The 27,777-nt window shown below is 33.7% G+C and overlaps 1 protein-coding gene across 3 annotated transcripts in view; it reads right to left on the bottom strand.

The window, feature by feature from the left end:
- ZRANB3 (zinc finger RANBP2-type containing 3) overlaps window positions 1–27,777 on the bottom strand; it is a 192,053-nt gene that overhangs the window by 111,037 nt on the left and 53,239 nt on the right. For all 3 annotated transcript variants that reach the window (XM_031960015.1, XM_031960014.1, XM_003763827.3), the window contains one exon: window positions 7,541–7,559. Coding sequence is in view for 2 of the 3 variants with exons in the window: in XM_031960014.1 (XP_031815874.1) it covers window positions 7,541–7,559 (19 nt within the window). In the remaining variant the exon portion in view is untranslated. The remainder of the gene's footprint in view (window positions 1–7,540; window positions 7,560–27,777) is intronic.

The raw sequence follows: 27,777 nt of genomic DNA on the forward strand, positions 1-27,777 counted from the left end.
ATTTTTATAGCTAATGTTTCTGATAAAGGCCTCATTTCCAAAATATAACGAGAACTGAGTCAAATTTATGAGAATACATCATTCCCCAACTGATAAATGGTCAAGGGATATGAACAGGCAATTTTCAGATAAAGAAATTAACGCCAACTATAGTTATATGAAAAAAATGCTTTACCATCTGATTACCATTACCATTGATTACAGAAATGTAAATTAAAACACTCTGAAGTAAAAGCTCACACCTATCAGTTTGGCCAAGATGACAGAAAAAAAAGACAATAAAATGCTTGTAGTAGCTCTTTTTGTGGTGGTAAAGAATTGAAAAATGAGCTGATGCCCATCAATTGGGGAATGGCTGAATAAGTTGTGGTATATGAATGTAATGGAGTAATACTGTTCTATAAGAAATGATGAGCAGGCTGATTTCAGAAAAGCATGGAAATATTTCATGAGTGAATTGAGCCCAACTAGGAGAACATTGTAAACAGTAACTGCAACATCATTTAATGATTCATTATCACAGCAATACAATGATCAAGACAATTCTGATAGACTTGGAATGGAAAATGCTATTTGCATCCAGAGAGAGAATTATGAGGACTGAATGATAATCAAAGCATATGATTTTCTTTTTTTTTCCTTGTGTTTTTTAAAATTTTACTTCAAAACAAAACTAATATGAAAACATATTTAAATGATTGTACATGTATAATCAATATCAGAGTGCTTACTGTTTTAGGGAAGGGGAGGAAAAAAGGGGAGGGGGAACATTTAGAACTTAAAAATCTTACAAAAATGAATGTGAAAACTATTTTTACTTGTAAATAGAAAAATAAAATACTATTAAGTGGGAAGCAATCTGGCTTTCAACTTCATCACTTAACTGAAACTACTCTCTCCAAAGTTACCAATGATAAATTGAGGGATTGCCTATCAAATGAGGAATGGCTGAACAAACTGTGGTATACAAATGTAATAGATATAAGAAGTGATGAGAAGGCAGATTTCTGAAAAACCTGGAAAGACTTATATGAACTTCAAAGTGAAGTGACCAGAACCAGAACACAGTAACAGTAACATTGTACAATGATCAACTATGAATAAATTAGCTATTCCCAGCAATACGATGATCTAAAACAATTTCAAAGGTCTTATGATGAAAAATGCTATTCACATCCAGAGAAGGAATTGATGGGAGTTTGAATGCAGATTGAAGCATAAGATTTTCACTTCGTGGTGTTTTTTTTTGTTCTGTTTCTTCTTTTACAACATGACTAATATGGAAATGTTTTATATAATTGCAAATATATAAGCTAAATATATAAATATATAAATGTTTACTCTCTTGGGAGAGAGGGAGATGAGGGAAGGAGAAAATTTGGAACTCAAAATTTTAAATGAATGTTAAAATTTGTCTTTACATGTAATTAGAAAAAAAATACTATTAAAAAAAAACCCAGAAGTTAATAATATATTCTTAATTGTCATATCTAAAGGTCTATTAAAACTTCATTATTCATGGCCTCTTTGCAGCTTCTGACACTGTTAAATACTCTCTACTCCTGGATACTCCTCTCTAGTTTTCCACAACAATTTTCTCTCTTGGTTCTGCTTCTTTATGTCTGAGCACTTCTTAGTTTCCTTTGCTGGACCTTTTTTCATGTCATTCCCACCCCCCTTTCTTCTATCTCCCTTAATGATCCCATAAACTTCCATTGCTTCAACTATTACATCTAAATAAGTGATCCCTAGATCTGCATATATTGTTCAAGTCTCTCATCACCAACTACTTTTTAGATATTTTGAATCAGGTGTCCTACAAGTATCTCCATTAAGTATGTCTAAACTAAAACTTAACCTTTCCCCTCTTTCCATAACCCAATCATCCTTGACTCTGCACTAATACTCATAGTCCTACTTCTCCCTTCTCCATATACCCAGTCTGTTGTCAAGTCTTGTAGTTTCTACCTTAACAAGATCTGTGTCTGTTACACTCTTCTCTTCTCTCCCCCCCCCACCTTCTCCCTTCCTCCCTCTCACTCTTCTCTTCACTCACCTACAACTCTAATATATATCCTACAATTCATGCCTAGACCATCTCACTAGCATTCTGACTGATCTCTCTGCATCAAGCCTTTCCTCACCCCAATCTATCATTCATTCAGCTGCCAAAGCAATATTCCAAAAGCACAGATTCAACTATATCACCACCTACTCAATTTGCTCCAATGGCTCATTATTACCTCCAGAATCAAATATAAAACCCTGTTTGGAATTTAAGGCCCTTCACAACCTGGCCAATACTTACATTTCCAGTTTTTCTCTAACTTAGTTCCCTCCACACATTCTGAAATCCAACAATATTGCTTCTCACACTACATCTTCATATTTGTATCAGTCAGTCTCATGTTGGAAACGTTTTATATCCTTACTTCTGACTAGTGGCTTTTTGGAGTTTTGGGGGAAAACAATCATCTTGAATTCCATTTTGTGCTTTTCCTGGTCCTCCTCTCTATAAGTGCCATCTCTCTGAAATTACTTTACATCTACTGAGCATATATTTTACGTGGAATTATTTACATGTTGTCTCTTTCATGAGAATGTAAACTTTTTAAGGGTAGGAATCCATGTTTTTACCTGTTTTATATCCCCAGATCTTAATAAATGTTAAACTGTGTAAAAATATTTGTAAACTTTAAAGCTTTAAATGTCAATTATTATGAGTAAGAAAAAAGAAGAGTTTTCTAAGAAGACATTTTGATATGAAGAGAATTCAATGATGAACATAGACTTTAAAGATCTGAAGATGAAAACAAGGGCAGGCAATGGAGGATGCTATCATAACCATCGAGTCACTACTTTCAAGAGAATAAAATTATAGAAATAGACTGGATTTAACTTGAAGTCAATAGAGATTTGAAGAATGGAATTTTCTTAAGGAAACTAGGGAAGCCAGAGGAGAGTAATCTCAAAGCAGTGGTAACAGAGAGTATATTAAAGAAAAGTATATATATATTTTAAAACAAGGGTAATTAATTATATGGCTTTGCTATAAAATGCTGAATATAGATTACTAAAATGATCTAGTACACAGAATCTTTCTTAGTTCAGAATAAAGTTTCTTTAATTTAGGAAAAGGGTTTGGAGCCAAGATGATTTGGGTCCAAACCCATTTCTTACTCTGTGACCCTGAATAAGAAATTATTACCGCTTTAGTTTCTGTTACCCCATCTGAAAAATGAAGAGACCAGACTGTGGCCTTTAAAGAATCTTCAAGTTCTAGACCTATAATCTCATGATAAAATCTTATCAATAAATTTAGTGATATTAATCCAATATAAAAATTTTCTAAAATAAGATTAAAAAAAAAGTTTTTTTAATCCCAATCACCAAAGAAACATGTAAAAGATTTAATAATGATTTTTCCCTCAATTATTTAAATAAAGACTAATAGAATAGATGAGTAAATTAAGCAAAGAAGCATTTGATAAGAATTGTTATAAAAAATAGAAAAGGAAGAAGAATGCCATGGTTAAGTATTGATTGGAGAGTCTGAATTTATTATATATAAGAGATACAAATTCACAATAGCTTTTTTACATTCACAGTGTTGCCTGTGAAACAACACTTAATTATGCTTATCCAAGAAAAAAATAAAATGGAAGCAATTAAAATTATTCAAGCTAGGATTGCCAGAATTAATTTTATAATAAGATTTCAGGTCCACTGGTTATTTGAAGTACAATACTATACCTGAAACCAGAACTATCTTTCAATTTCATTAGACAATCAGAAGAATTAAGTTAATCAAAACTAATCCTATAATGGAAATTTAAAAGTATTGAATGTCTTATATATAGTACAGTAGATGGGTTACAAGCTTAGCAAGAAAGAATGAATTACTAAAAGATAATGCTGGAAAAAGGTAATACTGGTAAAAGAGAAATTTTGGTTCTAAAAGCTAACAAAAAAGATTAAAGTAGAGAGCCTGAATTGCAGAATGTTCAAAGTATTCAAACTGTCTAAAACAGGTTCATTAAGATAGCTGTAGAAATACTTTAGTAATCCTCTTAACAGTTTAATGAGTCACAAATTCATTATATCAAAACATATCCTCCTATTGTAATTTTTTGGAAAATGAGTTTCAAATATATAAGCCGTTTTTTTCTGCTGTGATTTAAGGAAAATGAAACAGCTAGTTAGCACAGTAGTTCAAGCAGTGAACCTAGAATAAGGAAGAACTGAATTCCAAGCTAATTTCAAATAGTACTTAGTTGTATGACCTGGCAAATTACATATCTTTCTATCTCTTCTTCCTCATCTGCAAAATAGGAGTGATAATAACAGTATGTATCTCCCAGAATTATTGTGAGTATAAAGTGAGATAAGATCTGTAACTTCTACAAACTTTTACAGTGATATATAAATGCTAAATAAAATAATTAAAATAAAAGGATAAACTTTGTGCCAGAAAAGGCAAAGACCATAATTCTTAGAAAGAAAACAAGAACAAAAGAGATTTCATATAACTACCATGCAGTTATTTCATTTCTATGCTTTCTCTTCAATTATGTTTTGACAGCTAGCTGGCAGACTTAATAAAGTGTGGGGCCTGGAGTAATGACATTCATCTTCCTGATTTTAAATTTGGCCTCAAACTTCCTAGTTCTGTGACCTTGGGCAAGTCACTTTACCTTCTCAGCCTCAGTTCCTCATCTGTAAAATAAGTTGAAGAAGAAAATGGCAAACTGCTGCAGTATCTTTGCCAAGAAAACTCCAAATGGGATCACAAAGAATCAGAAATGACAATAAAAACAAAGGCTTCTAATAGGTAAGATTTGAGCTGGGATTTAAAATGAAAGCTAGGGAATTGAAGAGGTGGTGATAGGGAGAAAGAACAATCATGTATGGGGATCAGCCAGTGAAATACTAATCAAGAAACAGAATGCCATGTGAGAGGAATAGAAAGGAAGCCAGTGACATTGAACTAAAGAGAATACATAGGAGTAAGTAAGGTGTTAGAAATGTGTGGAAGAAAGTTATAAAAAGTCTCTGAATGCCAAAGAGAAGATTTATATTTGATCTTGAAGTGATAGGGAAGCAGTGGAGTTTACTGAATAAGAATGTGATATGGTCAGATCTATGCTTTTGGAAGATAACTTTGATAGCTGAGTTTGATCACTTTGATGGGCTGCAGTAGGAAAAGACTTATGGGAGGGACTGAAGGTTTAGCTAGTCCAGAGAGCACATAAAATGAAAAAGGAGAAAAGTTCTGCAAAGACAGGCTAGTACCAGAGCCTTAAGTGATAAAAAAAAAAGTTATTATTTGAACCCATCAATCAAATATGAACAGTAAGCATTGGATGTGGCAATAGAAAGGTAAGAGAAAGATAAGGAGTTCTGTTTTGGACAAGCTGAATTTGAAATACATGTCATTCTATAATGTCTGGGATGTGGGACTAGATGAAGTGGAGAGACAGACAGACAGAGAAAGACAGAGTTGGTGTGTGTGTGTGTGTGTGTGTGTGTGTGTGTGTGTGTGTGTGTAACCAATTAGAGAAAGAAGAGTGCTAGGAAAAAGCCTTGGAGTACATGTATGCAAAGGGGCTGAAGCAAGGAAAATAATTAGGAAAGAACATTAAAGACTAGGCAGTTAGAATAAGAAATCAGTAAAAAGTAATGTCATAAAAAAAAGCCTACAGGAGAAAGGGTAATTAGCAAGAAAATTTTCAACACCAATTGATACTGCAGAAATGATTTAAAAACCATAACATGAATGAAAAACTAGAAGCCTTGGAATGATATTATAATCATAGATAACATCATAACAATTGTATTTATGTATAACTTTAAGATTTGGGAATGTCTTTACGAATATCATCTAATTTTATACTCACAATAACCTTGACAAGTAGGTACTATTTTATAGATGAGGAAACTTAGGCTGGAAGAAGTTAAATGACTTGCCCGAGGTCACACAGCTAGAAACTATCTGGAGCCAGATTTGAACTCGGTTATTCCTGACTCCAGCTCCAGCACCGTAGCCATTGTACCACCTTTTCCAAACTTCTATTAAAACCAGTGCCATTCCTTTGCTGATCTTCTCCAATCTAACCTGAACATATCTTGTTTATAAGGTTTTTTCCTCTATTAGATTGAGTTTCTTGAGAGTAAGGACTATCTTAAGCCATTCTTTGTATCCCCAAAGATTGGCACCATGCCTGGCACATAATAGACACTTATATACTTGTTGACAGATTTATTTATTTAGTTTGTAAAATGCATCTAATCATTATTAAATAGTAGAAATCTTGAAGACATAGTAACAGTTGAGGGAACAAAAAAACAAGCAAACAAACATTGAAACTAATAGACAAGTGAATCTATGATAATAAATTTATTTGTGACATAGGTTCTACATATTCATAAACAGTTTCTAGTCTTTATTTTCAATGTATTTTGAAATATTTAAGTGCAAAGTATCACTATTGTTTTTAATAATCAAAAGCATCAATCAGGGTTCTCAGTAAAATTAAGAATCCAAGCTAAAATTAGAAAATAACGAATTTACACTTTTATGAGACATGTAAAAAAGGATAATAAGTTCTCATAATAAGCTCTGCAAATTCCATTTTTACTTGCAAAATCCATCTAAAAAGGGGACCACATCAATTTAGAAAGCTGTTTATGGACTATAAAAATATCTACATCATCAGATCTAGAGGCTATGGTAAAAAACAAAAACAAAAACCGTGAGATTCTTGATGGCATTTCACCATATATTAAATATAAGAAACAATTTAAAATGACCTTTCAAGTAAAGTTCAGAGTTCAATTTCTAAGAAATATTTTAATATATAGGAAAGACTTCTTTTCATGTCATTTATTTAGTCTTCTTTTAAAATTACATGTCTTTTTCAAATTAAATGTTTCTTTAACTTGTCTACTGAATACTTTTGGCTTTGAAACACTGTGACACTGTACAAAAATGCTGAGGGACAAAAAAGATTAGGTAACATAATTTGGGAGCAAAATAGAAGAAATAGATTCAATGTAAGAAAGATTCTTAATCTTTCTTTTGTATAATGAACCCCTTCAGCATTCTAGCACAGTCTATGTGGATCCTTTCTTAGAACAATGTTTTTAAATTTATACAATGAAATTCATGGGATTCCAGAGAAAATCAATTATGTTAAAGTACAACTATCAAAATATTAAAAAAAAGAAACAATTTCACAAATAAAACCCTGCTTTATTAGAGAAACAAAGAAAGCAAGGTCTAGGGTCACACAAATAGCAAGTAGTAGAGCTAAGATCTGTACCTGGGTTCTGATATGAGTCCATATATGGATTGCCATATGTAATTTCTCAAGAGGGGAAATGATAATATCAAAATTTTCTCTTATAACTCCAATTTCAATCATATTGTACAATAAGATTCTATGAAACAGTCTAAGAAATATACATTATAATTCATCAGTTCTTAAATAAAATTTACAATTACTGACGTAAAACATTGGAACAAAGAAACCACACTTACTTCATCAGCAACCATACACCTGGAAAAAATAAAAATAAAACATTATTATTTTTAATTTTTAGAATTTATTATACTTTAAAATTATAATTTTTCAGAATTTCTCAAAATTAGGATAGTTTCAGAAAGCAGTTTTGACCAATTAAATGAAATCCAGAAGAAAGTGCTAACATGTTTATATGAGAACAAGGAGAAATTTTGATTGTCCAACTGCCAAATGCATATAGGTATATGCTAGAGTAATGATAAGTCATACTTGATGCTACACACAAAACTACTCAGAAGAATGGCATCAATAACCTATCCACAAGGTTGGGAAACCTTCAAAAACTATATAAGTGGCTAGCTAATTTTTAACCTTAAAGAGTTCAAGGTTGATTCTTCAATGAATCTTAAAGGCTACATAAATACCACAAATATCTAAGATATGTATATATATATATATATATATATATATATATATATATTCCTAAATATGATAAATCATCAGTACTAAAGCAGTAACTTTTCTTAGATTCTTTTCTATTCGGTCTCACTGAGTTATATTTATCCATAAATAATGCAGTATGTGGGACATAGTAGAAAGAGCACTGGTCCAAGAGGCAAAAGAGGTCAGTCTGGCTTTAGTATTTTATAATTCTGGTTATAAGATTAAATCTTTAAGTCCCCCTTACCTTTAGTTGTCTTCCATGTAAAATGTGAACAACAGTACTAATATGGCCTACGCTAGAGGACTAGTCTGTGTGTGTACTTTTAACTGCTCTTATAAAGCTCAAAGCCTTTATATTTTCAGTACCAAAAAATCTGGAGGCAGAAAAAGGAAAGTAAAAAGCACTGACTTCAGAGTCAAGAAGAAAGGTATTCTATTTCTTTCTTTTTTTAATCTTTGGTAGAAAAGTAGTATTGCCACAATAATGGGTAAATTACTTAACCTCCCAGGCTCAATGGATATAAGCTATATTGACAAAAATTCTCCCACCAATGAAACAGATTTTAGGTGCGCTATTGTTATTAACTTTACAAAAAAAGGCATTATGTAGGGTAATACTAATCAATCAATCAATTAAAAAGCATTTGTTAAGTACAAATACTATGCTAAGCACTCGGAATACAAAGAAAAAGAAAAAGAGATTTTACTCATTACTTACTATATGCATCATGAGGAGGAAGAATAAAATAAATGAAAGTGGTACAGAAAGAATGGAAAATAATAACAGGATTACACATGGTCATCTAAACCAATTATTTTTCATTTGGAAAATATATCCTTTCCTGTGAGTATATTAGGAAATTTACTAATGCAATAAAGGAATATTATAATCTATACCTAAGGAAATAAATATTCCTTTATTTTTCCACATATGGTCCCATATTCCCTTACTTACTAATGTAATCCCTGTTTCAAATGCTACACTAACACTGTTAAAATTCCTTTTAACACATATTATAGGTTAGGAATTTATTCATTTGTTATTATAACAGTAAAAACTGATATTTATATAACATTTTAAGTTTTGCAAAGTGCTTTACATTAAACTACTAGACCGAGGTAAATATTATATATACTCATTTTCATTTTATAGATGAGGAAACTAAGGAGTTCTAATGTTCTATTTCATCATGATTTAAGTTTTATTTATCTGTTACCAAAATTAAGAGTCATCAGGTACACTGTTATCATGGTCAATAAATCAATTAGAGAGCATTTAATTGTTAAGTAACAATGTCTACTTTGTGACAAGCACTAAGACAATGGGAATAGATATAATAGCATTTCAAAGCTTACAAAGAGCTGTAAATATGATATCACATAAAATGAACCCTATAGAAACTCAAGGAGCTTACAATCTATTGAAGAGGTCAATAAGCATTTGTTAAGTATATGCTAGATACCACTGTGCTAAGTACTAGGGATAGAAATTTAAAAAAGGAAATAATCCATACTTATAAGTGACTTACATTCTAATGGGGAAAGAAAAGTACAAATATAAAATATAAATGATAGAAAATTAATACATACATATATACATATATATTTAAATAAAATGTATCATGGAAGGGAAGGCACTAATTAGCCATTGGAATAATAGGGAAAAATTTGATATAGAAGATGGGATGGAGATTCATCTTTCTCTTAAAGGAAGGACAGAACTTAGGAGATGTAGATAAGAAAGAAATATACTGGAGGAATGTGGACCAGCCAGTGCAAACACAGGGACAGGAGAAGGAAGGTTTTGTGTAAGCAATAGAGAAGACAAGCTTGATTAGATTTCAGAGGGTGAGGTAAGAAATATAGTAATGTAAAGATATGATGTCTCCCCTCATGGAAGGTAAGCTCCTTGAGGGAAGGAAAGGTTTCATTTTTGTCTTTGTATCCTCAGGACTACCAGATCAAAGCCAAAAACGGCAGAGAGACTTTTGGACAGCAAACCAGGTATCTTTGAAGGGTAGCTTAGTGTTGTAAAGATATAAGACCCTACTCCTTTTTGTTCTCATCCATATTCCGCCTCCCTCCCCTCACCCCCCCAGCCAAAGGCTGCCAAGTTCAGTAAGGCAAGAAGAAATTGGTTATTACAGGAGAAATGGATTTTTCAACTTAACCCATTACAAATCAAATGAATTTTTGAACAAAGTTCAGAGATAAAGAATTATGACTTAAGCAGTTACAGGACAAAAGCAACTGATTATACATGTGATCAATCAAAAAATGATTTTTCCTGTTCTTTGTCTCTAAGAATGAATTGTCTAATATTTTGTACACAATTTTTATTGTTGGAAACAAGTCCTAGCTTAATTAATGAAATTAGTAGGAAATAATATATATATTATAATATAAGTAAATATAAAAGTGAATCAATTTACAAACATTTGCTATGGGGACAAGTTTAACATACCCATAATAATAACAATGATGCTTGGTATGAAAAATCAATTTATGGGAGATGAAAAGGAATCAGTTATAGGAATTAATTCTGATAATTAAATATAATTAAATATACAAATGTATACTAATTTAAGACTTCATTTCATATTTGCTAATCCTTTATTTTGGCAATTGCTATACAAAGCTATTGGAATTTTACAAGCTTTTCCATTTTTACTGAAATTACCAGAAATGATTAATGTTCTTTGTTTCATGTTAATTGTTAATTACTTCAATTGTAATTTAAATAGCTTGATTAGAATAAAAGAAAGAAGCTCTTTATTTCAGTAAGTTGTTTTAAAAAACCTTTGCGTTTATTACATTAATCATCCATTTACAATAAGACATTTACATTTCAGTATTTCAGCAGCCATATTTTTGATGTACAAATTTAATATATGATTTCTATGTTTATTCTGAAGACTAATAAATTATGTAAAATCAAACAGGAGTATCAATTTTTTTCTAGAAAATATTTTGCATGACTTGGTTCAAAACACTCCAAATTTTAAAAATTTATTGATTTACATTTATAGAGAAACCTTTCCCATACTCAGTGCTCAGTAGTAACCTTTTGTATAATTCATATTTATCAAGGAACACAGTAATAGTTGCTAATAATGTATTTAGAAGATACTTTCTTGTTCTGACATTCACAGATTTAACATGAAGAGATGTTATATTGTTTTGAATCACAATGCACAATGATCAAACTTCTTTGATCTCTACAGAGAAGCATGTGTGTGTGTGTGTGCATGTGTGTATCTCAGATGAATGTGAATGGGATTCTAAGTCAGATTATCAGTAAAGGAAAATTAAATCTAAAAGTTTTAAAGGAAGATCACATCAGATCAAGAAAGAAAAAAGTGAGAAAAAAAAAACAAAATGCAAGCAAACAACAACAGAAAGAGTGAGCATGCTATGCTGTGATCCACACTTAGTTTCCACAGTCCTCTCTCTGGGTGTAAATGGCTCTCTTAATCACTGAACTGGAATAAGTCTGAATTATCTCAATGTTGAAGAGAGCCACATCCATCAGAATTGATGGATCCTATAGTCTAGGTTGTTGCTGTGTATAATGATCTCTTAGAGGGAGTATATCTTAAAATAGTAATTAGTCCTAAATAAAACAAATTCTAACTGAAGACGTACAAAAATATGTAAAGCTCTTTTTGAGGTGGCAATAATCAGGAATCTGAGGGGTTACTCATAAACTTGACAATAGCTAAACAAGTTATAGTATAAAATCTTGTGGCACACTACTGGTCTATATAGGAAGTTTCTGAGAAACCCAGGAAGACTTGTAGGAACGAATTGATGCAGGATGAAATAAACTGAATCAGGAGAAAAATAATAAAATTCATTAAAGACAAGCAACTTTGAATGAATCAGTAACTTTGAGCCCTTTCTGGATACAGCCAAAGTATGGATTTGCTTTACTTGACTATATGTTTTTGTAACAAGAAGTTTTTTTCCCCTCCCCTTTCATTTTCAATTGGAGGGAGGTGTTCCAAGCTTTCCACTCCTTTAATGCGGTAGCTGAGAAATCATGTGTGACTATAATATTCCTGGAAGTTTTTATTTTTGATATTTCTTTAAGGGAATGACCAGAGGGAAAGAAAGTGTTTTTCATGATTAAAAAATTAATTTAAAACTATTTATTACTTAGTACAAAAATAATGACACAACAAGAAAGAATTAGGAACAAGTGAATTCAATAACATATTGTTTGATTACTCAGAAAACAAAAATCATCTAGAAGAAATTCTTATCAGATAGAATTTCCAAAAAACCAGAAATCAATCTTGGCATAAATTAGATTCAAACCAATGAATTAGATTCAAACCAACGTTTTATACCAAATAACAAAGGAAACTCAAAATGAATGAATAATCTGAATATCAAAAAATACGCTATTAAAAAATTTAGAAGAGAACCAGATCAGATAACTTTTGAAAGCTATGGAAAAGACATATTTTTAAACAAACAAGATAGAACAAAATATAGAGTAGGTTATTTTCAGTTATGTGAAATTGAAAATATATTTCATGAACAAAATTAATGCTAGTTAAAGGGAAGTGGCTGATCTGGAAAAGTATATCTTTGTATCAAGTCTATCTGAATACAATGTGATACCCAAGCTGGCATATAGAAATATGCCAAATCATAAATCATTTCTAAAAAGAAGTACTGTAAACAATTAGCAAACACATCAAATGAATACTCCAAAATACAAAACTTACAAATTAAAATAACTCTGAGGTTTTACTTTGAAGAAGAAATAAAGTAAAAATAGGGACTGGACTTTTCACTTATTTAGTATGCAGAATACACAAATGAATTCCTTCTATGCGCAGGTCTGTATATTATGTAAAACTCTAAAAAAAAAAGCTTCTCTAAAAAAAGTTGGTGAAAGCAAAAGAATTTAAAGGTAACACACCCTACATATGTCAGGTGAGATTTGAATTCAGGTGCTCCTAGATTTGAGGTGAGTGCTTTAATCATTACACAAAAATGTTTCATAATCATAATTAAAAATTTACTATATATACATAATGACAGAGCAATTAAAATGAAAAGAACAACAAATAATTAAAACCAAATGCTATGAAATTAAAACAAAATATCTTAATATAGACACATAAAAAGGCATTTCTCCCACCTATTTACAGAAGAGGGATTATAGGTATGAAATGCAGTATATGTGAAACTTTTTTTCTATTTTGGCTGATTTTTAGAACTTCAATTTTTTTTTTTTTAATTTTAGGATAAGGCTTTCTGAAAAAGAATACACTGGAAATTATAGCAGATATAAAATAAGTCACTTAATCCTTATTACCTCACCAAAAAAAAACCCCCAAACCCCCAAACTCCAAACCCAATACAAATGACTTCTTCACTGGGGCAAGTGGAAAATACATATCTCAGTTTCATTTTGTTTCATCTTTTTTGAGCATCATTTTTGAGGGGAGGAAATGGATCTTCAATTAAGTAGGGAACTTTCAATTTCTATCGAAAAAACCAATTTCTTTCAATTTCTATAGGAAAAAAAACTAATCTCATGGGCTCCTATCGGTCAGTGGAAGTGGAGACAGGGGAGGTGAAGAAGCAGTAGGGATCCACAGCTGGAAAAAAAGGAAGACTTGAGATCATTCTTCAAGCCCATTGATGCTGACACCATAGATGTCTATGCCAGAGCAGTATTCCCAGCAGCCTTTGCTGCTGTCAATGTTATCTACTGGGTGGCTTACACTATCTAAAAGCGCACACACACACACACACACACACACACACACACACACACACACACGTCTTCTGGAGCTAGTGGGTGCAACTTTTGAACACTCCAGCCCTGCTTTCACCTCACTGCTATGAAAGAGACAATTGAACTCTGGTATAGTTTATATTTTTGACTTTTGTTTTTTAAATGAAGGGGAAAAATCCCTGAAGAAAAAAAAAACAACCTTTGAAATCTCTGAATTCACTGCTGACAAGACAGATGAACATCTTTCCAATTCTGGATTCCTCAGTTTACCCTTAGTATTGGTCCTGAAGAGTGAACTCCAAATGCTACCCCAGGATGATCGAATCGGAGTCATAGCAGGAGAAAACGTTTCTGAAATCCCGGAAAGGACTTTAGAGAACATCAAATCCCCAACTCTCAATTTACAGAGGAAAAAAAAAAATTGAAGCTCAGAAAAAGAAAATACTTGTCTCAGTCCCATAGATGGCAGTTCTGGCTCCTCCTTTCTAACTTAGGGTCTGATTTCTTGACTTCTGGGTGACTGAGCACCCTGTGGAAGGTTTGGATTTTTAAACCCACAGGATACTTCTCAGTTTCTTGAACTTGAAATAAGGTACTAAGTACAACTGATAGAAACAATGCTTGTGTTCACACCTTTAGAGAGCTCATAGAACCAAGAAATATTTAAGTACTCATTGGAGTTCACATGTTTGGGAGATTTCAGGGTTTAGAAAAAGATATCTGAATTCACAACTCCCTTGAAGCTCTTAGGGCCAGAGAGCATGCTGGAGATATCCCACAATCCCGCTCTTGGAGAAGCAGCATAAATACAGCTCCAGTGAGCCACTCAAGAGAGTTACTTGGGAACATTCCCAGGGAAAAAAGAGAAAAGGAAAAAAAAACTAAATAGAAAATTTGATTTACAAATAGGACTTAAGAAAATCATAGAAAGCCAAACAGGAAAGAAAAAGAAAACACCACCATTATTTAAAGGTTAAATTGTTTACCTTACTAGATGGGAAAATGATACAATTCTTGAGATCTGTATCTTTTATTAGAGCACTTAGAAAGGACATACATAAACAGAACTTGTGGGTATAAATTGATTCTTTTTACAGAAAATGACATTGGGGGTGGAAAAAGGATTGTAGTAGTAGAAGAAGAAAGGGGAGGCAAAATGGGATAATCACATCAGATGAAGAGGCACAAAAGACCTATTTCAATAGAGAGAAAGAAAGAAGGGGAATGACCATTGTTAAGATTCATCTCATAAGTTCTGGCTCAGCAGGAATAACGTATTCATTTCAGTTGGATATAGAAATTTATCTTACTCAATAAATCAGTATGAGGAGAAAGGATGAAGAAAAAAAGTGAAGCTGAATAGAAGATGGAATAGAAATATTCTGAGAAAGGATAAGAGAAGGGGAGAGGAGGTGATAAAAGGGAGAGCAGCTTGAGGGTAGGATTGGTCAGAAATAAAATATGACTAAGGCAGGACATAGTGGAAAGAGAACAAAAGTACATACAGGGGCGAAAATAGGATGGAGAGAAATTTATAGCTGGTAATCATAACTGTGAATGTGAATAGGATGAACTTGCCCATAACAAAGAAGCAAATGGCAAAATGGATTAAAAAACAGACTACTACAATATGTTGTTTACAAGAAACACATTTGAAATGGAGAGACACATTCAAAGTAAGGGTAAAAGGGTAAAAAAGGGAACAGAATTTAATATGCTTCAGCTGAAAAAAAGAAAAGCAGGATAGCAATTCTGGTCTCAGATAAAACAAAAGTAAAAATAAATCTAATTAAAATAGATAGGGAAGGGAACTACATCTTGTTAAATGATACCATAAATAATGAAGTAGCAATAATACTAAATGCATATGCTCCAAGTGGTAGAATGTGCACATTCTTAGAGAAGATATTTAAGCCATTTACAGGACAAAATAGTAGTGGGGGACCCCAACCTTCCCCTCTTAGAATCAGACAAATATAACCACAAAATAAACAAGAAAGAAACTAGGGAGGTTAATAGGATCCTAGAAAACCTGATGGACCTTTGGAGAAAACCAAATTTTAAATAAAATATTACTAGAGATCACAACAACTTATCAGCAAGATAATACACTATGACCAAGTGGGATTTATACCAGGAATACAGGCCTGATTCAATATAAGGAAAACTACTGACATAATTCACCATATATATATATATATATATATATATATATATATATATACACACACACAAAACTAACAGAACTCATGATAATTTCAATAAATGCAGAAAAAGCTTTTGACAATACAGCACTCATTTCTATTACAAACGTTAGAAAGCATAGGAATAAAGGGTATTTTACTTGAAATGATAAGCAGCATTTAACTAAAACTTTAAACAAGCATTATTTATAGTGGGGATAAACTAGAAGCATTTCCATCAAGATCAGGGAGGAAACTAAGATGTCCATTATCACCATTATTATTCAATATTGTACTAGAAATGTTGACTTCAGCAATAAGAAAAGAAGAAGAAATTAAGGAAATTAGTGTAGGAAATCATTCTTTGCTGATAATATGGTATACTTAGAGAATACTAGAGAATCAACTAAATCTATTTGAAAAATCTATTTGAAACAATTAACCACTTTAGCAAAGTTGCAATATATAAAATAAACCCACACAAATCATCAGCATATCTATATGTTACTAACAAAGCCCAGCAGCGAGAAATAGAGAAATTCCATTTAAAATAATAGTACACAAAATAAAACATATGGGTGCTTTCTGCCAAGACAACCTCAGGAAATATACAAACACAACTATAAAAACCTTTTTCACACAAATAAATTAGCTCTAAACAAATAGAAAAATATCAATTGCTCATGAATGGACTGAGCTAAAATAATAAAAAAGACAATTCTATCTAAATTTACTTATTCAGTGCCATACCAATCAAAGCATCAATAATTATTTTAGATAGCTAGAAAGAATAATAAAATTCATCTGGAAAAAGAAAAGGCCAATTATTTCAAGGGAATTAATGGGGAAAAAAATTGCAAAGGATAGTAGCATAGGAGTATCAGATTTAAAACTCTATTATAAAGCAGTAGTCATCAAAATCATCTGGAACTGGCTAAGAAATAGACTTATTGATCAGTGAAATAGGTTAAATACACATGACACAACAATCAATGACTATAGCAATATACTGTAGTTTGATAAACCCAATAGCAATTATTTCACAAAAATTGTTTGCTGGGAAAACTGGAAAATAATATGTCAGTAACTTGTCATAGACCTACGTCTTACACTTCATACCAAAATAAGGTCAAAATGTGTACACGATCACATGTAAAGGGTGATACTATAAGTAAATTAAGAGAACTGGACTAGTTTATCTATCAAATCTTTGGAGAAGGGAGGAAGTTATGGCAAAAGAGCTAGAAAATATTATGAAATGCAAAATGGAAAACTTGAATTACATTAAATTAAAAAAGATTTTGCATAAACAAAACCAATACAATCGAAATTAGAAGGGAAACAAAGTTGGGAAAAAAATTTTAAAGCCACTGTTTCTCAAAAAGGCTTCATTTCCAAACATATAAAGAATGGAGTGAAATTTATAAGAATACAAGTCATTTCCCAAAGGGTCAAAGGATTTCAACAGGCATTTCTCAGATGAAGAAATTAAAACTATCTACAGTCATCTGAAAAAATGCTCTAAATCACTATTGATGAAAGAAATGCAAATTAAAACAAGTTTAAGGGATCATCTCATACTTATCAGATTAGCTAAGATGACAGGAAATGATCATCATAAATGTTGGAATGTATGTGGGAAAACTGGGACATTTGTTAGTAGATTTGTGAAATAATCCAACCATCCTGGAGAGCAATTTAGAACTATGCCCAAAGGATTATAAAACTGCACATACCCTAGATCCAACACTATCACTACTGAGTCTGTATCAGAAAGAAATCATAAAAGAGTAACCCATATGGGTTAAAATGTTTGTAGTAGCTCTTTTTGTGGTGGCAAAGAAATGGAAAATGAATAGCTGTCCATCAGTTGGGAATGGCTGAATTAATTGTGTTATATGAAAGTGATGGAATATTACAGTTTCATAAAAAAAGATGGTTAATTTGAGAAAGATTGGGAAGACTTTTATGAATTGATACTGAGTGAAATAAGAAAACCCAGGAAAACACTGTACATTAAGATGGTACAATCATCAACTATGACAGATTTGGTTCTTCTTGGAGATTCAATGATCCAAGGCAAACCTGAAAACTTTGGATGAAAAATATTATCTACATCCATAAAGAGAACTAAGGACACTCAATATAAATCAACACATGCTGTATTCACTTTCTTCTTTCTTTATCATTTTCTTCTTCTGGTTTTTCCCTTTTGTTATGACTTTTCTCTCCAAATATGGTTCATATGAAAACATTTTTTAAAATGTATATGTAAACCCCACCCAAAAAACTGTTTTACATATAACAGAGAAAAATAAAAGGGGGGAAAAAAAAGAAAGAAAACTGGCTCTAGATTCATTGTGGCAGTGAGATGGTTCAGTGAATAGAGTGCTGGGTCTGCAATCAGGAAGACCTGACTTCAAATCCAGATTCAAACACTACCTGTGTGACCCTGGGCAAGTCACTTAAACTCTGCCTTAATCCACTCCAGTAGAGTGAACTACTCCAGTATGTATGCCAAGAAAATTTCAAAGCCAGTAGAGCACATTTCATGGGGTCCCAAAGAATCAGTCAAAACTGAATAACTGAAGAATAACAAAAGAGTTCTTGCACCTGGGTTCGAATTTTACTTCTGGTGTAAACCAACTGTGTGACTTCAGGGCACTTAATTTTATCTCTCACCCCCCCCCCCCCGCCCTCATCTCCATTTTTTTAATCTATTAAAAAAAAAAAAAAAAAGGTTTCTACTAGATGATTTCCAAGATCTCAATAACACACAGAGCTTCTACATGGACCTTCTCAGAAGGTGAGACAAGGTATTTCTGGGGTGAGAACTGTATAGGGCATAAGCTTTATGAAATTTAGTTCAGTTATTTAATTGTGAATCTTAAAGTTTAAAAAAAAGTGATTTAAAGAGAAGGGGCAAGAAGGATTGATTTTCAAAAGCAATTGATAGTTTAAATGGGTCTAGTTAGAAGGGTTATTGGTTTGGGAGCGTGTTAAAAGTATGTCAGAGAAGGATTGAGCAAGAAGGCATCAGGAGGAAACAGAGATGAGACAGGGGAAGAGAGAGCATGAGAGAAGGAAAAAGGATATCCTTTTTCCTTCTCTCATGCTCTCTCTTCCCCTGTCTCATAACCCCATGAAGTTAGGGCCTGTTGTTAGCTGGCAGATTAGATCCTAGGGATTTTGGAACCCTAAAAGGGTTAGCTTGAGAAGTAAGAGTCAGGAAGCATGGTGGAGTTGGGAGAAATGCTGTGTCGTGGAGGAAGGGTGGCCATGTGGAAAGGGACTTGTCAAGTAACAATCTAATTTCCCTCTCCCATTAAGTATGGCGCAGCCGCTTCTTCTTTTTAAAAAATAAACTCTAGCTCCTTGCTGACTGAAAAATTAATTGCTTATACTGTTTAAAGAAACAGCCTACATTTATATAATTGAATGTTTTATTTTTCAACTTATTTTTATTTTTCAAGTCTATAGCTGCTCTAAGAGGTTTGTTGGAACTGTAAGTTTTTTTAAAGTGATTTATTTCTAAGGTATCCCATCTGTCTTCAGCAAAATACTTAATGTTTATCTAAGTGCATAATGGTCTCCTTGTTTAAAGAATATGATAACCAAAAAACCTAGAGCAGAATTTTAATCTGATCTGATAATTTAATAGAGCTAGTTCCAAAAGTTTAATATTTTATTTAACAATGAAGGAATTGTTGAATCTGAAAGGTCCTTTATGTGGAAATAGGATATTTTGTGAGTTTTAATTAATTGTATTGAGTCATCTTAAAGTTGTACCATTATTTAAAGGCACTCCGAGAAAAATGGTTTTTGCCTTTGTCCCTTTGAAAATGTTTTTGTTATGGACTATATGCAATTTAGAATTTTTCTATGTATTGGGTATTTTAAAAGCAAAATAATCTGTGTAATGTTGAACTTAGAGTCATCTACTTAGATATGAAAGATAAGCTGTGAACTTTCTAAGATGAATCTCTTACTGTGATCCTTGAGGGCTAGATTCATCTGAAGCACTGATAAATGAGAACTGCTGTAGGAGATGAAAATCTCTTGGGACTGCAATTGATGTTATTCAAAGTTTAAATTCAGGAAGTTGTTACAGATGGAAGTAAGTAACTGGGAATGAATTGGAAGGACAATCTTGGCCTCTTCTGAAGGTAGGATCCTTCTGATTCAATTTCCTAGTGGCGTTCTTTTGAATGAAAACCTACCTGATTATTCTTGAGTCTGACTTAAGGTGGAATTGTTAAAAATTAGGAGTTACTTGAAGTAAAACTTTTTAAAGGAAATCACGTCCCTCACCACCAAAAGCTATTGCTACTGAGTGGGGAAGACATTTGAGGCCCAGGGTAACTACCGTGGTGATGCAGAGGTGAAGAAAACTGGGAATGAAGGAGATGTTACTAAAGGAATGATGGTACTAATCCCTGCTCTGCCAATCAATCTACCTTTCCTATCCTTTACCAGGGAGGAAAAATTAAGAGCCCATGATTTGGGCACCCAAGAAAATGACATGGGATGATGGTTTCTTCCAGATGGCAGAGATACTGACCAAAGCAGATATGAGGTAAATTCTATGTTATCTACACCAAGGCAGCTATTGGGATGTTCACAACTGATGTAATGCTGTACTTACTATGTTTGTGACTACTGGATTATACACAATGGCCTGGCAATTGGTGGAGGGATGCCTGATCTGTGAAGGACAAATAATCTGCTTTACACCACGTGCAGTCCAGAGGGAGACCCCAGGATTGAGACTGTTTCAGAGAATATAGATGGACTTTACCAACCTGCTCACAGTGGGACATCTCAAATATCTGTTGGTCATAGTAGACTACTTGACCTCATGGATTGAAGCTTTTCCCTTATCCCAGACAACTGTTCCTGTGGTGAGCAGAATTTTACTGGAAAATATAATCCCCAGGTAGGGGATGGTAGAACGCATTGACTCAGACCAGGGCACCCATTTCACAGCAAGAGAGATCTCCAAGTAGCTATTTTGGGTTAGGGCCTTTGTACCCCACACAGAATTAACATGTGCATATTCTTTTTGAGTTCTTCCCAAACTGACTTGTCAATGTCTAATCCTTCTGGGATTGATGTATACTGAAGAACTAATAAAATCTGGAGCTGTTGTATGATTAACAAAGTAGCATTTGTATGACCTGTTCTGAAATTCGTTTTTATTTTTTTCTCACAATTTCACATAAAATTTTATTTTTGTTCTTTTTTTTGTATATTGAAATATTAGTACTTGTTAAAGATGGATATATAAAATAGATGAAAAGAGAGTTCTGAGTTTAATATTCTCAAATTGCTGTATGTGTTAAATTGTGTGTCTATAAAATTTCATATTTAATATTTAAAAAGAAAAAGATTTCTGGTATCAGAATTTTCTGCTAAAGATAAAAAAGTCAAAATTAGTGGCTAGTGATATCTTTTCAATATTCTTAATTATTATGGCTTCTAAGATTTTTCTAATTTTTTCCTTTCAGACAGTTTATAAATGAACTTCTTAACAATTCCCAAATCTGATCCAGCTGTTTGTTCTAACTACATTGTTTTTGGTGCCATTTCAACTTCCTGCCAGTATACAGAAAGGAATGAAGTTTTGAACACCAAATATTACTTTTTTGGCTATGATATACAATGAAAATCAGTTTTTCATGGCTTCTATATAAGACTTCTATGCACTCATTTTCCCTTCTACCACTGTTCCTTTGGGGTGATACTGTTTGTAACTTCTTTAAACCATCCTTTGTAATCTGTTGTAAATGAGTTTAAATCCTAAATTCTAGTATTTCCCTTACTGTCATCTTCTGTTTGGCAAAGTGAGAAGGTATTTGCTAAATTTAATTGATTCTGGGCTTTTTTGGCTTACTTATTATGAAGATCACTTTGAACTGTTAAAAAATGTTGTTATAATCTATGTCAATGAGTTATGTTTTAATTATATTTTATTTCTCATCACTAATAACTCATTTGATTAAGTTATTTTAGAGTCCCAAACTGCATAATAATTGTGCACAATGTCTTCTCTTTTATATTCCCCCCATATCTTTGCTATATAAGTTAACAGTTGACTAATAAATGATTCTAACACAACCCCAAAATCAGTAATAAATTGCTTTGAATCTAGAAGTGTTATGGGCCAGAACTTTGAACTTGAAACAAGAATGCTTACAAGATACTAATTAAGTGGAATTGATGAGACAATGGTTATTTAGTTTAGCATGGTGCTTAATAGTTCTCTAAGTTCAGTATGATTGATTTAATCTTCTAACAAATAATGGTTTCCTAGTGATATGATTGGTTTATACTCAGTATAGCACATATAAGCTCGGAGTCTCAGCTAGGTTCACTCACAGAGGCAGAGAGAACAAAGGCCTGGAGATGGGAGCTCAAGCTCTCAGAACCAAGGAGAGAGATTCATTCTATCTTTGGTCAGGCTTTTAGTGGCAGGCTCTCCTCCTTCATTTTCTACATTGAAACCAAGAATCTGGAATGCCTCTAAGTAAGTTGCCCAGCCCCAGGCAAGGAGACAATAAAGGATTTGGACTTTAACACCTGGCTGTTCTCTTGGTGAATACAGAACTGAAAAGAAGGCTGCTCCCAGAGACCACCAGAAAACCAAAAAAAAGGACATTACATTTTGGCCTCCTGAACGTGGGACCAAGAACCTTCATCTGTTTAGAATTTAGAAATAGAGGTGAGTACTAGAAGGAAACTTTGTAAAGAGCTAAACTAGTGCTTCAGCTGAAATGGGATAGATATTTAGAAAACAGCCTTCTTTTCCTCTTCAAGGAAAATGTGTCGAAAGCTTGGTTAAACTTATAAAAAACCACTTGTAACTTGGGAGCAGACCATTGAACTTTTAGAAACATTACAATACTCATCTCTTTGGTTCTCAAAGGAAAAAAAAATTAGATCCAGAGGAGTGGAAATTAGTAGGAAAGCAACTATATGAATACTACAATGATAATGAACCTGATTCAATTTCTAAAGAAACACATTGTATATATAACTTAATACAACTGGCTTTAAGAAATTATATAAGTATTAGAATAAGAAAAAAGAAGAAAGAACAGGAGGGGGAGGATATACACAAAAAAGGTAAAAAGGATGAAGAATTAGACAAGAATGGAATTAACTGCAATTCTGATGAAATTAAGGAGTATGGTGCTTCACAATAGGAGCCATTAGGGCATTTCCCCATCTCATGACTTTCCCCCCTCAATTAGCCCTTCATGAGTGGAGGAAGGAGTAGGAGGGGGAGAGGCAGTGACACAATCAGTACCACCTATGAAGCAGCCTATGACAAGATTACAAAAGGCACTGATTAAGGCGAAAAAAGGAGGACAGGATATATCTGATTTAAAAATAAATGCATACCCTGTTATTGAAGAGCTTGACTCTTCAGGTCAACAAAGGAGAAGATACACTCCTTTTGATCTGGAAAACATTAAGGATTTGAAAAAGGATTGCATTCTTTATGGGGCTACATCATCTTATGTTAAGATGATATTAGAGAATTTGGCTTATGAAATTTTGACCCCTAGTGATTGGAAATCCATAGCAAGACATGTTTAGAACCTGGACAAAACTTGTTGTGGCTTTGGTAGTATAGTGCATAAACTATGCAGGATATAAGCCCAACGCAATAAGCAAACTGGAGTTAATATACAAATCATCTTTAACCAACTAGAAGGTAAAGGTGTTGCAGCACAGATTAATTATCCCATAGCAGCATATGAGCAAACTGCTGCTGCTTCTACTATAAAAGCATGGGGCATCCTCCCAGGAAAAAATCAAGGGGAAACCTTCACAAAAAGAGAGCAAGGTCCCAATGAACCTTTTGCTGATTTTGTGGGATGTCTGCAGACAGCTGTCACAAGAACTATTGAGAAAACACAGCAACAAGAATTATGATAAGACAACTGGCTAAGGAAAATACTAATGAGGTTTGTAGAAGAATTATATGGGGACTACACAAAGATTCTCTTTTAGAGGAGATCGTAAGATTCTATGCCACAGTGGGCACAAATACAAAAATCTAGGCTACAACACAAAATATGGGAAGACAGGATCCCTCTTGGCAAGAGACTTCAGAGAAACTCGTCAATGCTTTCAGTGTGGAAAAATAGGGTATCTGAAAGCCCAATGTAGGCACAGAGATAGAATGAGAAGACAGGATGAGAGAAGACCTAAAAACCCTGTGTCCAAAATGCAACCGAGGTTTCCCCTGGGCCTCAGAATGTAGATTGATCCAGGGAAATGAGAGGCGGGACCCAGCTTCAGGGCACCAGGTAGGGCATGATGGCAGCCGAAGTTACACCCAGAGAGTCTTTAGAAATTCAATATTAAGACATGATCAATCAGCCAAAAAGCAATCATTTGGAAGAAAGGGATTATATGATCAGCCAAGAAGCAATCAGAGGGGAAAAGAGAATTGCAATTAGGGAAAATAGAGTCATATGCAGTAGGGACTACTGATACATCCCTTGGAGAGGTGAAATGTTCCTATGGATCCTTTGCCTCTGGGCACAGCAGGCTTGACCATTTCACCTCCTGAGAGTGCTTACAAAATAGTGTCCATGTATACACTGATGTGGGAAACTGGGGAATGTGTAGATAATATCCCAGTCACTAACACAGGTAGACAATGTGTGACTTATCAACTAGGAGAAGTAGTAGCATCAGGTTTACTGTTACATACCTCTAAAAGGCAATCTGATGATAACTGTCCAGATTCTGACTCTAAGTAGCAGAATCCAGGAATATTCTGGACTGCAGCAGTTACAGCTGACTATCCTATGCTCACTATCTATGTAAATGGCATATCGTTAGAAGGATTGGTAGACACGGGTGTAGATTGTACAGTCATCAGAGGTGCCAACTGGCTCAGTCACTGGCTAAAGACTAAGGCAGACACCTACCATGGTGTAGGAGGATCAATAGCAGCTGAAGTTAGTGTTACCCAAATGAGATGGACATTTAAGGTGAAATAGGAATTTTTACTTCTTTTATGGTTGAAAAAATCCCCATCAATCTGTGGGAAAGAGACATTTTACAGCAGGTAGGATTACAATTGAGTACTTCGGCTTTTTAGGTAGGGCTGCTGTTGAAGGCACTCTCACCTGTTCCCATTCAGTGGAAAACTGATAAACTGATACACCAGTGCAGCTAGAACAGTGGCCCTTAACAAGTGATAAAATTCAGGCCTTAGTAGATATAGTGCAAGAGCAACTTGACCAAGGGCACTTAGAACCTTCTCTAAGTCCTTGGAATTCTCCTGTATTTGGTATAAAAAAAAAAAAAAAAAAAAAAAAAAAAAAAAAAGGAAATCTGGAAAATGGAGGATGTTGACTGATTTAAGAAGAGTAAATGAACAGATGGAAACAATGGGAACTCTTCAGCCTGGACTTCCATCTCCTACTCAGTTGCCTAGAGAATGGCCTCTTTGTGTCACAAACATTAAGGATTGTTTCTATTCTATCCCTCTAGATAAGGAGGATATGAATAGATCTGCCTTTTCAGTGCCCAGCGTTAATTTAGCTGAGCCTTATAAAAGATATGAATGGACAGTTTTGCCACAGGGAATGAAAAATAGTCCTACTATGTGTCTACTGCTCTTACTCCAGTAAGAAAAGCATTTCTAAAAGTAATATTGTTACATTATATGGATGATATTCTGGGGTGTGCACCTGAGGAAGAAATGTTAGAAGCATGTTTACAAAAGAACATAGAAACACTAAGGAACTACAAATTGCATATAGCAATTTAAAAAATTTAAAAATTTTTTTAAAAATTTTAAAGACATGCTCCCTTTCAATATTTAGGATATGAAGTATATCCTAATGCACTTACAGTACAAAAGCTTTCTTTAAGAACAGATTAAATTATTTCTAAAATTAATAGGAGATATCCAATAGATGCAGCCAATGTTAGGCTTAACAACCAATCAATTGCAACCTTTATATGATATTTTAAAGAGAGACACTGCTTTAAACTCACCGTGCCAGTTTACAAAAAAAGTTCAAGAGCCTTTGAGAGAAGTTGAACTGGCTTTATCCAATGTGGTTAAAGAGTCACTCAAAAATCCTTGGAAATATCAGTTTTTGCTACAAAAGAGGCACTCATAGCAGTCCTTCATCAAGGAGACAGTGTGATAGAGTGGGTGAATCCCCCAGCACAACCAGAACAAAGCCTTACTCCTTACCCAATGCTTGTGGCTAGACTTTTATTAAAGGCTATTAATAAAGTAGTACAATTATCTGGGATAAGACCTGACAAAATATACACATTTTACACCAATGCACAAATTAATGTATGCTGTGAAACCATCCCAGAGTGGCAAATGTTATTGGCCACGGCTCCAAATTTTACACATGGGTCTCCATTAAAGATAACCCAGATATAACATAATTAGCAAGGGATTTTTGAAGAAAAGGTTTCTAAGTTTCCTCTTAAAGGACCAACTATTTTTACAGATGCATCCAAACATTTCATTTGTGCTGTACACTCTCATGATTTAACCACAGAGTAGTCAGAACTCCTTGTCAGTCTACTCAGCAGAATGAATTGTATGCAATCATGCTAGCTCTTACTTATTATCCAGGAGATTTAAATATAATATCTGGTTCAGCCTATTCAGTAAAGAATTGCCACAGCCCAAATAAAATTTGCAGCTTCTAACATATATCAGCTCTTTAAAGAACTTCAAGAGCAAGTGAGAAAGCATCCAGGTAAGATTTGTATCTTGCATGTCCACTCATATAGTGAACTTCCAGATACTATTTTTGATGGAAATTCAAAGGCAGATAGCCTTTTAACTATGTTAGACAGTACTCCTTTATTTTTGGAAGTGCATGAATCTCATTCTAAATATCATCAAGCTGCTCAAGCTTTATGTTTACAATTTGGGATAACAAAAGAGGAAGCTAGGAGCATAGTAAAAAGCTGTACAGCTTTTCTTCCTTTCCATGCTCCTACACTCCCTCCAGGGAAGAACCCTTGTGGTTTAAGACCCAAGGAAATCTGGCAAATGGATGTGACTCATTATAAATCTTTTCGTCCTCTGTCTTATCCATGTTGTGGTAGATACCTTTTCAGGCTTTACTTTTGCAATACCAGCAGCCAAAGAGACAACCTGAGTGGTCACTGAATTCCTTATACAAGCTTTTGCAATTATGGGTGTTCCACAAGCACTAAAAACAGATAATGGACCTGCAAATACAACTAAACATTTTGCACACTTTTGTGTACAGTATCAGATTTTACATCACACTGGCATACCTTTTAATCCTCAAGGACAGGCAATAGAGGCACTAAGACGCTCCTCCAAAAACAAAAGAATGGGGGAGCCGCAGGTAACCCTAGAAAACTTCTAACTTTAGCTTTCTATACCATTAATTTTTAAATTTTGGATAAAGATGCACTGGCTCCAGCAGACAGGTTTTATAACCCACTGAAAGGGCAGTGCGAACAGCTCCACTATCTTTAGATAATCGCCAGGTAATGTGGAGAGATCTAGAAAGTGCTGAATGAAAGGGACCAAATAGGTTAACTGCTTGGGGGAGAGGGTTTGCTTGTGTCTTTACAGATAGAGAAGGAATCAGATGGGTGCCAATGAGCCGTATTTGCCTTGTCCATTGGAGAGAGACAGAAAAAGAGAAAAACCTGGAAACAAAGGAGAAAACCTAAGAAACATCTGACACTGAAAGAGCATGGCTGATAATAAGACTGTTACAGAACTTTAAAACTAGCAGGAATCATTGGATTTCTTAAAATGAAAAATTGTTGATAAGACTGTTACAGAACTTCAAAACCAGCAGGAATCATTGGGTTCCCTGAGACA

Source organism: Sarcophilus harrisii, chromosome 3, assembly GCF_902635505.1.
Source record: "Sarcophilus harrisii chromosome 3, mSarHar1.11, whole genome shotgun sequence".
NCBI lineage: Eukaryota > Metazoa > Chordata > Mammalia > Dasyuromorphia > Dasyuridae > Sarcophilus > Sarcophilus harrisii.